The sequence below is a fragment of the Hoplias malabaricus genome, chromosome 10, assembly GCF_029633855.1.
Source record: "Hoplias malabaricus isolate fHopMal1 chromosome 10, fHopMal1.hap1, whole genome shotgun sequence".
Lineage (NCBI taxonomy): Eukaryota > Metazoa > Chordata > Actinopteri > Characiformes > Erythrinidae > Hoplias > Hoplias malabaricus.
The window spans coordinates 24,322,944-24,339,914 of NC_089809.1; the positions used below are offsets into that span (position 1 = coordinate 24,322,944).

Sequence of the window (16,971 nt, forward strand, 5' to 3'; positions counted from 1 at the left end):
GAGATGATGCAGTTGCTGTGTTTATCTAGAAATGTGCTCCACTCTCTCTCCTATAGCCTTCTTGTTATCTCAAAACAAGATGGTGGCAACAGGTAGAGAAGGCTGTCTGGCAAAGCTGTTCTCGGTGTGGGATTCTTCAAAATAACCACTGCCACTGGGGAAAAATGGATTGAGGGATAGTGATGGTCTTGTTTTTCGCTCTGTGTAACTCTCTTTTTATGTCAGCAGTGGAAAAAAATGAGCAGTTCTCTTCAGCAAGAAGCCAATTAGGTTTTTCCGCGTGAGAGTATCTTAATCAGTAGCATAATTGGGAGCCCCCTGCTGAGACTGCGGCTGGGGACAGCACAAGGTCCAATCCAACACATATACAGCCATATTGTGCTTCAAACCCCTCACGTCCAAAAAAAAAAAAAAAAAAAAACCTGCACAACTTTATAAACAATTATCTTACTGCTTGGCTAAACCAACAGTGAGAGTCAGAGTAACTTGGCATCATTAAAATTTGTAAGGGCTAAATAATGAGCTGCATGGGTAAGAGTTGGTTATTTTTAGGGGATTTTCTTTAACTGAATTGACAGTATTCCAAATGGCAGTTTCATCACTTGCATCAATTGTCTGATTTAATGATTGACAGTTTTGGATGAGAATGGGTCTGGAAGGTTTTATTTGAGTTCTGTGAACATTTTTCACCCCATTGTTTGCATCTGTGTGTGTCAGTGCACAATTTTGCTCTGTTATTGTGAATTCATTATGTGTAAGTACAGTAGTACTGCATTAAAACATCTGCTTATTTGATAGTGATATTTGATTGATAGTGAAATAACAATACCTCCATTATGCTACTTCTTCATCTATAAAACAAACAGCGAAGCTATTTTTTCTAAGTGACAGGAATGGGTTCTGCAGTAACCACACGCCTAAACACTAGAACTAAACTTACATCATATACATGAGTTATGGGTATTTCAGTCAGATTTAGTAATTGATTTTTTTTTTCATGGCATTAATCAATTAATAATTGATTATTCCCATCACCACATTACACTTCACTAGTAAAAATATTTTTAATAATTTTACTTACAGTTCATTTTAAATAAAAAATTACAATGGCACAGAGGTTGGGAACATTAACTCTTCAACCTTTCTATATTTTTAAAATTTAACCATCTACCAAAAGCAAGAGCCTCTGTGGATTATAAGGTTTTTGTTAAGTCTTAACTAAAGAAGAAAAATAAATAACATTTGGATTTTGATGGTAAGAGGTGATATTTTCAATATGTTTCCTAGTTTACTTCATGTATGTATATATTTTACATTTCATTCACAACCAAATACAAGTGGAATTAAAAAATGTTGTGTCTTTTCAGAGTTGCTTTCTTTTTATATAAATAAAGAAGGTGTAACAAATGCAAGACAGTAGCTTTCACATTTGTTACCTTCATTCATGGAGCTTATAAAGATGGCAGAAATCAGAATTCAGTGTCACAGAAAAAAATCCCAGTGAATCCTAAGTGTTAGTAATTATGTGACTGAGGTCCTACAATAACTATTATGGACACAATTAATTAAAGTATGATTTGTATGAAATGTTTCAGTTATGTTGCTCAGGAAGGTTAATCTACATGGATCTAGTCTAAAGTTGGACATTTTATACATGATTGCATTCAGTACTGGCAGATGTACATTAAAAAAAAAGATATAAGAAAAAAGATCAGATATACGCATTGGCCTAAAATTCCCATAATAGAGCATCTCTCCTTACAATTACTACAAAATTAACAGCAGTGGCATCAATAGCAGATTACAGGAGACTGAGGGAGTGAAAGTTTTGGGGCCTCTCCCCCCTCCCCACTCTTGCGGGAGCTCTTGAACTCTTTTTAAGTCGGCCACCACACCATGTCTAATGGCCCCCGCTGAGTCCGCAGTCTTGCTCCCACCGCTTCCCGGCATCAAGCCCATCGTCCCCAAATCAAACCATAGAAAATTGGACTTAAAATATCAGGGAGCGGCCCCCAAAAAACCCAAAAGCTGCATCTGTCGCCGGCATACATGAAAGTTGAGCTCACAAGGGATAGCATTCACATCAGAGTGTAGTCGACACATTTTGTATTAAAAATGGCAGTGTTGATTTGGGTTAGTATTAATTTCTTTATAGATGTTCATTATTTTTTATCTAGTCAGAGGACCATCACATGGATTACGATGGGAAATGAGTGGTGCAGGTCTACATATACCCACAGTAAGTCGGTGTGACATGCTAATGGTCAAAAAGAGCAGTCTTAAAGAGGTGAGCAACTACATTCACTACATTACTCAATTGTATAAAGGTATAATTACACTATTGCTATGAAACATTGTTCTTCAGTATGATACAATATTGCAGCAAACTAATAAGTTCAATGCACTTCCATGTGATGTGTTACTTTTTCAAAATGGGCAGTATCTGAATAAGTACAATGAGATATATTTAGTTTTAACTAACACATTATTATTAAGGATAGCATACGTATTGTTTTTAGGTGTTTTTTATAAGTTGAAACGTAAACTTGGAATACTCTATTCAATATTTTTTCATATGTTGCAGCATCCAAGTAAAAGTAGGAAACAACATTTAACATTTACAAACTTAACATCAGCATTGAATTGTTTCAGAATTACAAGTGTAGGCATTTTCGAAGCAGTCAGAGGCACGGAGTGTGTGCACCTCATATCGACAGAATTGTAGTGAGTACTGTGGTGAGAACAATGCGGATGGTTCAGAGAGGGCTGCCTCCACTCTAAACACACACACACACACACACACACACACACACATACAAACGTAAACACACACACACACACACACACACACACTTTCACAATGTTTCTGTACAAAACACACTGAGGGGCAAGCAACCGTCACTCAACCAATACTCTCTACACTCTGACAGTCTCTGAAATACACATGTGATTTTCATTTGACAAATTCAGGAAATCCAGGCATAATCATACTGAATGCAAATGCCTGCTGAAATTGGATATATGGGTAACAGATCAGCTAAGTTTGGCATAAAGAATGAAGAAAACACTATGTATGTATAGGGTGAAGGGGGTTGTGAAACTAGTGTAAGCCATCTTGGTGTCTGCCTGTGCAGAAAGAACGGGGGTCGATTAGCACTTATTGTTCAAGTCAGCGCCAGCCATTCCTTTTTGTTTCTATTAGACAGACAGTGTAGCAGCCAGATGGACAAGACAGACACACAGACAAAAATCCAGAAAGATAGGCAGGTGACAGAAGGGTAGTGAAGAACAATTTTTGTATGACCCCTGCAAATCTAAAGCCATCGATCAAGCACAGCAATAATAAAGAAACACAGCTATACATGACAAGTTAAACAAGGGGAGAGACCCAGACCCAGGCAGCCCTGCATTGAAAATAAGGCTGTAGTCTGAATAAACAAATAAGTAATTTGGAAAAAAAAGACTCTGAAAATGCTGATGAAAGATGGTAATTATACTAAATATTGAGGAAAATGGAAGAGGAGGCAAGATGTGTGTGTGTGTGTGTATGAGGGGGATGGGGGGGGGGCTGTATTTTTCATACTATCATAAAAGAAGGGAGGGGTGATGCCATACAAAGAGAAGGTTTTTCATTGTGTGAAAATATAAACACAGATGAGCTGTGTCTTTGATTTGTTCATGCTTTTCACTCTGCACAGCAGGGATGTTCAGGAGGACGTGCCCTCTTTGCATTCGATGTAAATAGGGACCGTGGACGCTGTGTGATGAGATTATATTCCTCCCGTTCCTGCTCTTTCTCTCCTTTTCCCATTCTCTTTCTCTCTCTCTCACACCCTCCCTAAAAAGGACATTTTTTCACCACCATTATAGTCTTTTTGCTAGCTTTGATTTGCCTTTTTTCGGTTCCCGCGCATGGCAAGTGTTTCCCTGGATTGAATAGATGTGTAATGTGTTTTGGATGTTACAGTGTAGATGAAGGATACTCATTGTTTGTAGACAATCTTAGTGCCTGCCAGTCAGTGTTTGACTACCAGCTTATCATATTATAATACAAGCAGCACACCACCAAACTAAACTTAGAAGAATTAATTTGATACAATTTACAATAATCACCAGCTTATCATATTAGGATAGGAGCAGAACAACAGCAAACTAAAACAAAAATGCATTAATTTTATTAATTTACAACAGTCACTAGCTTATTATACTATAAAACTGAGTAGCAAACCTAAGCTTTAGGACAATAATTCTGATACACCATGCTTTTGTCTAAATTGTCATTCTAACAATTTTTTTAAGTACCGGATTGGACAACAGAATAGTTTTGTCACTGCAAACCAAAATATATTTATTCCTATTTATTATTTAGTCTCTAAATAAAAAATAAGATTTTATTCTAATATTATAAAAATGTGTTTCCTGTTTATACTTAATATGCATTAAGATTTATTGTGCAGGCTATATAATGTGTGAATCACAAATTAAATAATTCTTTCAACCAGACTAATATATTTTAATAAAGCTAATGAAGCTACTCAGAATTCAATTACATTCTTGAACTCAATTACTTTAAATTTGAAACATTAGCAGTTTGGAGAATGGTGTACAGTAAACCTAATTTCTTTTGTTTCAGATGATCTACTGCTGAGCTTCATGGTTACTGTTGTCTTTTATATTACCAAGAATATAACTAAGGCACAACATTATATTAGTACAAAATATATTCCAATTTTTATCTTAATATAATACCTCTACTAATAATGTACTTTCCACAGAATATAATTACAATATTTAAGAGTAAACTCTGTATTCTAAATTATTATTATTTTTTATTTATTTATTTTTTTTTTGCTGGCTCATATATGTGGAAAGTTTATCTATAATCAAACCAAATATCACTTCAGTAACTGATTTGATAGTAAACTAAACTCAAATGAAAAAGCCACATTTTATAGCAAAATAATTTTGCAATTTTTTTCAAACCTGCCAATATCTTATTAGACTAACTGGTCTTATTCTAAATGTTCTAATGCTGTCTTTATGAGGTGCTTTCTCTTTTAAAGTAACAATGTACAGCGCTGCATTGAGATGGAATGCCCAAACTTTTATTCGGTATTAAGGAATTCTATGACATCAATTGGGATAACAGCAGAGCCGATGAATGTGGAGGGGGTGGCTGACCAACTCTTTAATCTGTGTTTTTGAACCCTACAATGAAATGGAACACAAAAGGGGCTGACCTGCGGTCGGATATTGTTGCCTGTGCAGCTTTACAAAGCAGGGAAACTTTGAAGAGAATTTTGAGCCGAGGTGTCCAATAGAGGTTTTTGTATTTGCTTATGTGAGCGAGATTATGCTTCGGTGTCTGAGAATGGCTGGATGTGTGGAGTACTCTGATGTAAGAGTTAAATAGCAAAGCCTCTTAAACACTGAAAAAGTTGTAGAACACGGCAGTTTAATCATTTTAAATGATAGCAGTTTTGTATAAAATATTTCACTTTTACCTTCAGATATTTATTCATCATATAATTAAAAAAAATTGAAAATGCATTACATGAAAATTCCTATAATTAAATTATGTTAATATTAGTATGTTGAACTACATTTTTTGCTTCAAATATGAAAAAAACAAACAAAGATAAAACCAAAGAACAAGCAAAAAAAAAAAAAAAAAACTATAGAAACATGAAGATTTTATAAGTTGTACATTGTTTTTTATCATGAAATTACGATTTGTCATTATTATTATGCATAAAGATGAACCAGTTTCTGGTGCTTCGTTTGCTGAGAAATATGTGCACACTGAAAATGTTTTAATATATTTAGTAAATACATTTTTCGAATTACAGGGAAGATTGTGGGCGTCTGCCCCTTGTAATTAATTCTAATTACTTGGACCTCCCAAAAAAGGTAAAAATAACAGTTCAGTGGGTGTGAAACCATATATCCTTCTTACCTGTCATTGTAAATATTACAAGATATTTCCCATGTTCATCCCCAGAAGAATTTCGTAACATGTTTCAGACACCATTAAAGTGGAATATCTGTCTTCCTGACTCCCATCATTGAGTTTGCTCATTGTCCGGCCAAAGGTACTATATGCTAATGTAATTAGCTCATTATCTAGCTTGTTCAATACACTTTAATTTATTGCATTCTGAGTTTCTGAATTGTTTTAAGGACGAATTATAACATCAGCTAGTTTACTGTAACGATTATCAGTCCAATGACATAGGCACCTGTACTGCACAGGCTACCCTTTACATTCAGAAATATATGACCCCCTCAATTGTTACTGTATAATTCACTCTATTAAATGTGCATACATTGTTAAACCAGTCCAACCAAAACAATCCTAATTTACTTACCGTTCATTAAATTACTAAATATTTTACATTATTTGAATGTACATATTATAATTCACTTTCACAATTAAAAGTATTATTTCATTTTCCCTGTTAAATCATGTTATCAGCATTATTGTAAAAGTATTACTTAAACTGTGTTCAACTTGAACTGTTCATTTCATTGTATGCTACAAAAGAAGTAAGACAAAGCACATCAGTTATTCCAACCCCTTTTTTGTTTTCCCTACCTCAGTAGCATGCTGCTACACTTCTGCATTTTATTTACTGTCAGGAAAAAGATGTCTGGTCACTTCCGTACATTATCCTGCAGTATCAAACAGACAATGTGTTAGTGACATTTAATTATCTACAGTGTGAACTAAAATGATCAATCATTCTATTTAATCCATGCCTAGTTCAAGGAGGACAGCACCAAGTTTTTGCACAATGGATCCCTAGTGTCTGGGTCTGGCCCTGCATTATTGTGGATGCCAGGATGTAGGTTCGAGACCTTTTGCTAAGTTGGGGTCAGAAGACACAATCGTTTGAGCACACAAGTGGGTTTTAGCTCACCCCTCCTTTCACGCGCAGAGAAAGGTGCCCCTCCCCTCTGTACACTGCATCAATTCCACTGACTTCCCGAGGGAAAAGTCTGCTTTTTCTCACAAAAATCCACCACCAACTCACAACTCTCTTGCTTAAATAAGAGCAAGGAGCTTGATGCCTCCATAGCTGCCTGGTAGGATGCGACCTTGTCTCTGCTTTAGGTAAACTAACACTCCTGGCTATGCGTAAGAAGTGTGCCTTCTAAACTCATCCTTTGTCTACTAAGAGAAAGTGGGCAATGCATATGTAACCCTGTGTTGTACATTTGTGTGTGTACCTGTGTTCCCAATTTTATTTATTAATTGATTGCTTTTCAAAACAATATTATACAGAACTTTTTCAAAATGTTCTACTTTTTTCAGTAGTCTATGATTTAGAATGTATAACTTATATCAGCATCTCAGACATGTTGTTTGGACTGAAAACTGTAACATTTTCATATAGGGCAAGCCTGAGGAGACAACCACTAGACTGGTCACACATTTAAGATATCTTGTACTGAGGCTCTAAGATTTATGCAATCTTTGTTTTTTTTTGTATATAAAGAGCTTCTGAATATTCCAGGTTTTGTATAGGTTTCTAATGCATTCTGCATATAAAAATTCACTAGAAATAGCAGCAGAGTATAGCAAAAATTTTCCCCATACAGTATAAGCAAGCAATTGATTCACCCTTTTTATCCAATTAAAACTGTATATTTTTAACAAAAAAATGAAATTCATATAATCCATGATCTGAAAAAGGAAACCATGCACCTTATAAATAGGCTTAATAAAGGTATCACATGTCCACATTTCTGTTTGTTAGACATAATAGCAAACTTATGGACTATTAGCCATAAGCCATAAACTCTACCGTACAGATTTATACTGATTAATTTGTCTTCTTTTAGCCCACAAAGGCTCCTAGAGTCTTCATCAGGGTCCTAATATTCCTGATATGTGCAGACCATACATAGTTAACTGATGATTATTAAGCATGAGTACCTGCCCTACAAACTGTAACTGTGTGTCTATTTTCACAATAAAATAGAGAAAAACTAATTAACAATGTGTGTCATTAGTTGTGTTGACTGCATGGTAGTTGTCACTGTACAATATGTACTTGTTTATTTTACTTTTACAATACTCTGAAGGGAAAAGTTGCTTCTCACTTTACTATTAATGCTTAATGTATTTCTCTGTGATGCTACATATTAAGATATTTTTTGTAGGAAATGCATTGGGAACATTTCTGGCATACATATGTAAACAAATCTTCATTGATATTTGGACTCATATCCTATATTGAAGAAAACTTCTTTATCAAAATGGTATGTATTTAAAATTTTCCAAAAATTACATTTAGCATCATTAGTATGAATGTGCATTGATTTGGTTATATAAAAAGTCAGATATATCATGAATAAATGTATTACACAGCAAGGTACTTATTGTTTAATTGTCCAGGAAAAACTAAACCCTCACAAAATAAAGACTTCTGTGATATGTGCCTAATTAGTCTATGTTCATAATTTCATGTCTGTACTAGTGTATTCTATTCTGGATATGAAATGAAGAGAATAAATGGCAAATTTCATGCACATTTTCTAAAAGTAATGTCTAACATTTGTAATGTACAGTAAAATCCCCTCATAAATATGTTGGTGTATGGTTAGAGACAGGTTTCAATGGTTGCTCTCTCAGATTAAAGCTAATGTAAACAAAGAGACCACCACTGATACATGCATTTCATACTATAACTTTAAGTCTCTAACTGGTAAATATTTGATATCCTAATCTGCTTTTACTGTTGTCACGCATGTAATCATTCAGGTAAGTTAAATAATTACATGAAAATGGACCTTACAAGATTTTGTTTACATTTTCTTAAAACCTGCTTACTACATTGGTTTTTAACATGGAGAATGTAAATTAATTTGCATACATTGTAAAAATATTAAACCATACACTTCATTTTTACAGTACTCTGAGGAGTACTGGAGAAGAGGTTTTTAGAATCCTTGAAATTAAATACACTGCAGTTCACTATGAGTAAGATGCACAAATAATTATCAAATAAACAGCCTGGATAGAGGACCACTGCTGTTTTGTGGCCATTTTGTTATATATGTAATACCCATTATATATGTAACAGAAAACAAAAAAATGCTAAAGGTATTGCTGCAACAATATATCTGTGGATTGACACAAAAACACTGATATTTTCAATCCTGCTATTTCTTTCTGAAAATCTGTTATCACAAGGAAATGATGATACCATACGTTTTCAAACAGCAAACTGAATTTTCATTGCATTTATTATAATCCTTGTGAAACAAAAAGAGAAAAAAAATTCTAGCAAACATGAAGGGGAAGAGAATTATTTTTCATTTAACCTTGTCTTTTTGATTCTCTTAATCACTCAGGATATGGTGCATGCTATATGAAAGCATATTATTTTGTATTACTTCACAATGTAGACAATATATTGAACATGTTTACCATCCACCTTTTAATATTTCATTGAAGAAATAATAATGTAGCTGGTTTTGGTATTGACATACTTGTCTTGATATTACATATCAGGCTGTAAAAAAAATGAGGGTTATTGGCCATCCCCAGCTAAGACTTCCATCACAGTCAACATTATTCTTTTGGAATAGATTATATTTCCCACAACAAGTTACAAACTACAAAATTCTGTTATAAACAAAACAGGAATACCTGACAATACTAGCAAACAGGCTAAGGCTAAATTTTACAGCCTATTCAACTGCTGTTATACAAAGCAGAAATGTTCAGTTTAGCCATATAAAAATATGTCCAAATCAAGTCTGCAAAATAAGATGAGAACTGATAGATTTACCCTTTTAGACAATTTTCAACACTGGACCTAAGTTATCTGGCTAACTGAGAAATCCTACGTTGTGGAACATCCCCAGGTTTTGTGCTAAGAGGCGGGGCAAATTAGATGACTAATATTCATGAACCCGAGTTTCGGCTGTTTGTTTTGGTAAACAGAATAGGCAACAATGCTGCTGAGTGCTTTCAGCAAATTATCGAAGGAGGGGTTTAACTTGCCACTCCGTGCCTTTTAATTCAACACTTTTTTCTGCGTTTCTAATAATTAAGCCAAACGCCATGTTTTAAAGAGCCTGTGGTATTATTCACGTGAAAAAAGAATGTAAAAAGTCCCTCGCCACACCCAACAGCCCATCCTCCCGTCTCACCAAATAATGATGATAAGAAAGTTAATCTCTGTATAAGTTTGTGTTTTACATCTGTCGAAAAGATAGGGTTTTCTTGTCGCAGCCACAAATCAAATCTGTCCGCTTCACTTGCGCTCATAAAACTTAACGAGTAGGTGCGTCCGTCCGTTGGCCACACTGCAGCTGATGTATTCCTACGCCGTCAACAAACAGAAACGAGGTTAAGCACATCCTCTTTTTAGAACATTTGTGCCCCAATGACAAGTGTTAACGTACAAAACCCGTCATATTTAGGCATATTCGTTTTGTTATTTGTTGTTTAAACTTCTCTCCATCGTCTAAAACACAGACAAATGGGATCTACTTTAAGCAAGGCGCCAGGATACATTGGCCGCAAGAGTTTTTATAATGGCTTTGCTCTAATGGTTTGACGCCATCTTACTGGAGGAGAGCGGGGTAAGGGAGATCGAGGAGCTGGAGTGTACTGTGGGTGATTTACATACATTTTGTTTACGGATTGTGCTTGATAACACCGCCTTTAGACTGCTGACAGATAAAGGAGTATCCTGCCGTTTCACACAGGTAAGTGTCCTGTTTCAGATGCGGAGATTTTGCGGGTTCTCGGTGATGTTTTCTCTGTTTCGCCAGCGTCTTTTTCGAATTTACTGTTCCACCTTAAATGGTATAGCAATTACTGCTGCCTTTTAAGGTGGAGTGGAAAATTCGAATAAGACGCGACGCCAACTTGGGATTCGTGTGCCCCTGTCCTAAGTGTTTTCATTGTATTGACTTGGCTAACTAGGTTTGAAACATTATATGAAGACATGGCATTTTACCAAAATGCGCGTTTATAATAATTATTATAATTTGGATACATAATACGATGTTATGTCACTGCTGATACCGGTGTATTTTTTCCTGCTTCGAAGCGTCGTGTAAACTAACATTTGGAGGCAGCTATCGTGGCATTTCCAGATTTACTCGGGTATAAAGTCAACACGAGCTACTGCTAACAATCAGGTACCCTAACAGTGTTAACATGTAAAACGGCAGGGCTTAGCTCAGTAATTTTATGTAACGTTAGGTGTGTTTTTTAGCGACAATAAGGACACATTAACTTGGCCTCAGGTGAAGACTATGGAGCGAGGACGTGGTCAGGTTATCTGTTGGGTTACTTATTTTCGTCTACTTTGTCTGGTTTATCTGAGTGTGAGTTTTATTTGCGTTAGTAGGAACATCTCTCAATTTGCTCGTTTTCCTTGAGATGGTGTCTATCCCCGATAATGTACCGCATTCTGGCATATTTTTGTGCTCTGTCGTTGTTTCCCAGTTTTTCCGAGCACTCGGTTTTTGGACGCAGGAAACACATTTTTCAGGCTTCGTCGATTTGCCGAGGCTTAAGCTGTTCTGGTCGTGTTAGGCACTTAAAATTAACACATGTGGGTCGATTTTTACCGTCTTTAATGCGGTACTTTAAGCATGGTTATCATATGGAGAATGGTCTTCTCAAACCTAAGGCGACTTTTTGATGCGATGATTCTTTCTACACTAACTCATTAACCTCTCCATTGAAAGTTCTGTCGTATGTTAAAAACATCAATACTTTCCAGTCTTCTCTCTGTCTTCAAACAAAGGCTTTTTAAAGTCTAGTTTGGCCGTTGTGTGTTGAGAGGAAGTCGAGGAGGAGCCTGAGTGAAACCTGACTCTGCTCGGGGAGCTGAGGTTGTGGGGGTCTGCCTGGTGGGGGTGGGGGGCTGCTGCTGAAAGCTGAAATCTCCGCTCAGGGCTGGGTTTGCAGTTTTTCTGCTCAGCAGTACACCGACCTTTTGCTGGGAAAAACACTCCCCGGCGTCTTTACGGGCTTTTCGGAGTTTCTCAGCCACAGCGTGGTTATAATCGGAAAATATAGCTTCATGGTGGGTGTTAGTGGAGCAGTCTGAGTAAGTCGCCTGGTTCTTCGTCTTTGTTTTGAAGTGATTTCTGCTCTAGTCCTCAATACAGCTATTTTTTCCGGGGTGTGACTTTTAATATCTAATAATACGGATATATCCACTTGTGTGGATTTATCTGTTTTTTAGGTTAACTTGCTGTTAGCGTCGAGATCCTCTAGTCGTGCGCATTTTAATTTTATGCTGCCTTCAATTTGCCATTGCATGTTAATGGGAATCCATTAACATGCAATTTTTTGAACTGATTTGTGAACGGTTTGTATCCCTTTGCTAATATATTTACAGATGTGTATGTAAATACGTTTTGAACACAGGCTATTATCCACATCAGCCCATGTAAGTTTCAAATAAATCACTTATTTACAGCCCTTAACGGTTGCATGTTGTCCTCTGCATATGTTGACCTGAGATGTACTAACCAAACTGCTTTAATATCATTTACCTGGGCATACACACATTTAATACTGTATTTATGTTGTCATGCTTTGGACCTCTTTTCTTAGTAATCTGTAATCCGTTAATGAAATGTACATTTATTTGTGTCCTTACATATCCACTCAAACTTGTTCACCCCATCAGCAATAATGCATAGGTCCTGCTTCCAATAGAAGTGTAGTTCCAAATTTGTGAAAATCATTGTATGAGTAACATATGGGTTATTAAGGCTAATGGTATCCCATTTGTGCAGCCGCTCCTTAGAAGAAAGTCCAAAACACCAGGGACCTCAGCCATGTATTTTAATACTACTCTATATGGGAGATAAAGCCTAAATGCTACAAAGTTTAAAGGCTGCTAGATGCTGCCTGCACATTCCTGAATTATCATAGTACTGCAAATCTGTACAGTGTATTAACAAGTTGTGATTTTTTTTTTTTGCCATAGTGAGCATACACGCTAACCAATTTTGTACATTTAGGTACAATTTAATAATCTTCTTGTGAAAGAACATGCTTAAATATTAAGTTTGTTCATGACTTTCTTTGTACAGAACATGCCATGAGTGTATGCTTTTGTACTAAAGCAAGTTAGCAATCAGACTATGCTTTCTGATGAGTTTTGCAAATTGTCTTCTGTTCTTCAGTGATACAGTAAACATTACACATTTTCACTTTACCACCCTTTATTGGCTATGTAGTGGCTGGTATGTTGTCAGTCTGCATGCCATCATCGGTTCCTTGCTGACCTAATGTAAGCTGTACTGAAATTTAAGATTAGCTAGGAGCTGTTCGCCCTTACAGCCTTTTGTTTTCAGATATCCTACGGAGCAAACGTTTGCCTTGGAATGCCGACTCCTGCATTCCTCTGCTGTAGTGGAGGCCTTGCACTAACTTGTGGTCTTCTGTGAGAGCATTGATCACTGTTCTTATACAGTGTTTAGTTAGCTTTTAGTTTAGCAGTGTTTAGCTTTGACCTCAATTCTCAATTATACACCTTCTGATCATACTACTTCTCTCAAATTTAATGTTAGAGAAACTCTTGATGGTCTAAGCAAAACAAGGTTAGTGTAAAGCTAATTAAATTGCGCTGTTGAACATTTTTTGTTCATTTTGTTGCATTCCATGAAATTAATGTAGAAATAGCATTGTTACCCTTTTCATTTTATTCTAAATTTAAACATTATTGTCTGAGTAGTTTGGTAAAGGTTCAGTTTTTCACCACTACTGAGGCCCAGTTGTAAGGACACGTTTACTGGAGAAACCGTTTATTTTCATTTCTGTGCTACAATTAAATAGCACAATATGGACTAAGATGCCTTTGGGAAACTGGGGATTAAGAGAAATGACACAAAAAATGGATACAGAATAACATACAGCATATAAAAATCTAGGTGCTGTTTTTCACTTGTTTTTGAATAAGGGAGCTGGTTAAGGGTTGCAAGATTTCGCATACTGTAACATTGCGTGCGAGGAAAAGCAGTTTTGCCACATAATGGAAAAGGATTCTGTGCTGCTTGCTTTTTCCTCACAATTGATTCCAGATGCTGGAACCCACGGGCTGAGCCACTTACTTGCTGCCATGGCCTCTTAGCAGCCCCAGAGTCACACAGTAGTGCAGTAGCACAGTGCCTTGTCCCAAAAGGTAGACATGCTACATAGTCATAAGCTAAAGAATGGAACTCATGTAAAGTAGAACTTGGGGACAAAGGGGCTGGCAGCCTAGACTGAACTAGGAAGAGTGGGGTGACTTCAGTGTTTTTGCAGAGGAATTTGGGTGTGTGCGCTATATACTAACTCTGCGTGGTAAATGGTACCTGTTCTGCCTGGGTGCTTATGATGCTTTCATAAGATGGCACACATCTAATTTGGGCTTTCTATTTATAGGGTCTGCTGTGATTCTCAGCTAAGAATAGTTTATGCTCCCAGAGAGTCAAGTATTAAACTTTCTTGTAGATTTTATTTTATTTTTTGTACTTTGAGCATAGACCAGGTAAATAAGTATGTGTGGAAAGCATGTAAACAACACCACAGTAGCCTGTTTTGGCATTCTAGGCTAGACCCTATTAACTAGATAAAAATGAATTGGTAGTAAACAAAGGTCTTGAGACCAAAATACAGTCTCAAGACTATTGATTCTTTTCCTTTTTTAGATAATGAATTATTTTTATTTTTTTCCACTTTTTGATGCTTAAACATTCTCAAAAGTTAACTAGCTGCCAGGGTTTCTTAGTAATGTGAGTATTTAGGGTTGCTTACTGGTTTGGAAAGGGGTGTAATGCATTTGCATAGATGGTAGGCTCAGGGCTTATGTTATGGTAATTGCAATTGTGCCGTGTAGGAGGAGGGGACAAATTGGGCCCCCATGGAGTAAGTAGCTGAATGTCATTGTGCTTTAGTGGGTTTTAACTGCTGTTTATGAGCAATAGGCTTGCGAATAGCTAGAACACATTCATGCTGTTTGAGAATAGTAGGAATTTAATGTTCTAACAGACACATAATGGTTGCATAAATACTTATTGGTTTCCTAATTAGTCTGTGGGAAACTGAATATTCGAAGTGATTTGGCTGACAGATTCCTTTCCCTGTCATTCTGAATGCATATCCTACCCAGAAAAGACATTTATGACCACTGCCTACATGCTGCACACATTCCTGAAATTAATTTCTGATATCTTTGTTTATTGACTAAACATACTCTGAAAATAAGCAGGCATGGCAGTGCTGAGAGCTGAACTGGCCATAATATTCATGACATTGAGCGCCAGTGCCAGAGTGTGAAATTAATCATGCCTATGTGTTTGTTTCAGATTAGGAAGCTGTGCTGGCAGCAGGCTGAGTAAGGAACAACATGGCGACCCAATGTAAGTTGTTTTGCTTTTTTTAGTCATTGACCTTTCAATATTTTCACATTTTAATGTGAATGCTTGTTTCTTATTCTGTTTTTCAAAAATCACCATGGGCATGAAAAATTGCAGTTGTGTGTACTAAAAGCTTACTATGCTATACTTAAATTCCTATTATCACTGCTATTCTTCAAATCCCGTGATCTGTATCGTCGTAGTGATAGTAATGTGTGAACCTGTGCTTTAATATCCATGAATTGGTACGGCTTTTGCTTTAATTAATCAACTTAATTTGATTGTAGTAGGCTAACTTTGCTAGATATCCATGCAAAGTTGCAGGTGATGATTATTTTATTTATTTATTTATTTATTTGTTACAACAAATAGCTGATCTGATGGAACTCGACATGGCAATGGAGCCAGACCGCAAGGCTGCCGTCAGTAACTGGCAACAACAGTCCTACCTGGATTCAGGTATCCACTCTGGAGCCACCACCACAGCACCATCCCTCAGTGGCAAGGGCAATCCAGAGGATGAGGATGTGGACAACCAGGTGCTATATGAGTGGGAGCAGGGCTTCAACCAGAACTTCAACCAGGACCAAGTGGCAGGTATGCACTTTTCCAATTACCTTTTTTGCATACACATTAGAAATGTCTGGTTTTCAAAATGAAGCTTTTAAATAGATAAGTTGAAACCTTTACATTAATTTAATAAATACATTAGCAAAGTCTTTCAGTACTAAAATGACAATTGTGCTAGAAAGGAGTTTGCTTTGATGCTTAATTCATGTTTGAGTAAAGGATATGTTTGTGTACATATGTTTTACTATCTTATTAGACATTGATGGCCAGTATGCCATGACCAGAGCACAGAGAGTGAGGGCAGCCATGTTCCCAGAAACTCTTGATGAGGGCATGCAGATTCCCTCCACACAATTTGATGGAGCTCACCCTACCAATGTGCAGCGCCTGGCAGAACCCTCACAGATGCTCAAACATGCTGTGGTCAATCTGATCAATTATCAAGATGATGCAGAGCTGGCCACACGTGCCATCCCAGAACTCACAAAGCTACTCAATGATGAGGATCAGGTACACTTTTAATTTGATGTATTTGAAATATAATCACTGTATGATGTTGGAGGCCCTGGTTGCAGTGATTCACAATGAGAATATTCTGCTTTATGAAAAACCTGTGGATATTTTAATGTGAGCAAGTCATTTTAACAGTGCAAATTCTGTTCTTGCAAATGACACTTATTGCATAATCAAAGTATGCTTATATCTAGTTACCAAGCTCAAAATATATTATTTCTGCGTTGTTCTCTTCAAGGTTGTGGTAAATAAGGCAGCAGTTATGGTGCATCAACTGTCGAAGAAAGAGGCTTCGCGCCATGCCATTATGCGCTCTCCTCAGATGGTATCTGCTATTGTGAGGACCATGCAGAACACCAATGATGTAGAAACAGCTAGATGCACAGCTGGCACCCTTCATAACCTCTCCCACCACAGAGAGGGGCTACTTGCTATCTTCAAATCAGGAGGCATTCCTGCTCTTGTCAAAATGCTGGGGTTAGTCTTGTATCTAACAAATTG

At 36.7% G+C, this 16,971-nt stretch overlaps 1 protein-coding gene and 1 long non-coding RNA gene across 7 annotated transcripts in view; one reads left to right on the forward strand and one right to left on the reverse strand.

Annotated features, from left to right (window-relative positions):
• LOC136708811 (uncharacterized) overlaps positions 1-10,276 on the reverse strand; it is a 32,808-nt gene extending 22,532 nt beyond the window's left edge. For 4 of the 5 annotated variants that reach the window (XR_010804389.1, XR_010804391.1, XR_010804390.1 and 1 more), the window contains exons 1-2: positions 10,165-10,276; positions 6,596-6,672 (exon numbers count right to left, since the gene is read on the reverse strand). This is a non-coding gene — a long non-coding RNA (uncharacterized lncRNA). Of the gene's footprint in view, positions 1-6,595; positions 6,673-9,800; positions 9,871-10,164 lie in introns of those variants that run through there. The other variant, XR_010804392.1, reaches the window with a different exon arrangement.
• A 305-nt stretch (positions 10,277-10,581) lies between these two features.
• The window catches only part of ctnnb1 (catenin (cadherin-associated protein), beta 1), an 11,857-nt gene continuing 5,467 nt past the window's right edge, over positions 10,582-16,971 (forward strand). For both annotated transcript variants that reach the window (XM_066684052.1, XM_066684053.1), the window contains exons 1-5: positions 10,582-10,725; positions 15,337-15,390; positions 15,760-15,984; positions 16,214-16,467; positions 16,709-16,947. In XM_066684052.1, the coding sequence (XP_066540149.1) occupies positions 15,378-15,390; positions 15,760-15,984; positions 16,214-16,467; positions 16,709-16,947 (731 nt within the window). In that variant the 5' untranslated portion in view covers positions 10,582-10,725; positions 15,337-15,377. The remainder of the gene's footprint in view (positions 10,726-15,336; positions 15,391-15,759; positions 15,985-16,213; positions 16,468-16,708; positions 16,948-16,971) is intronic.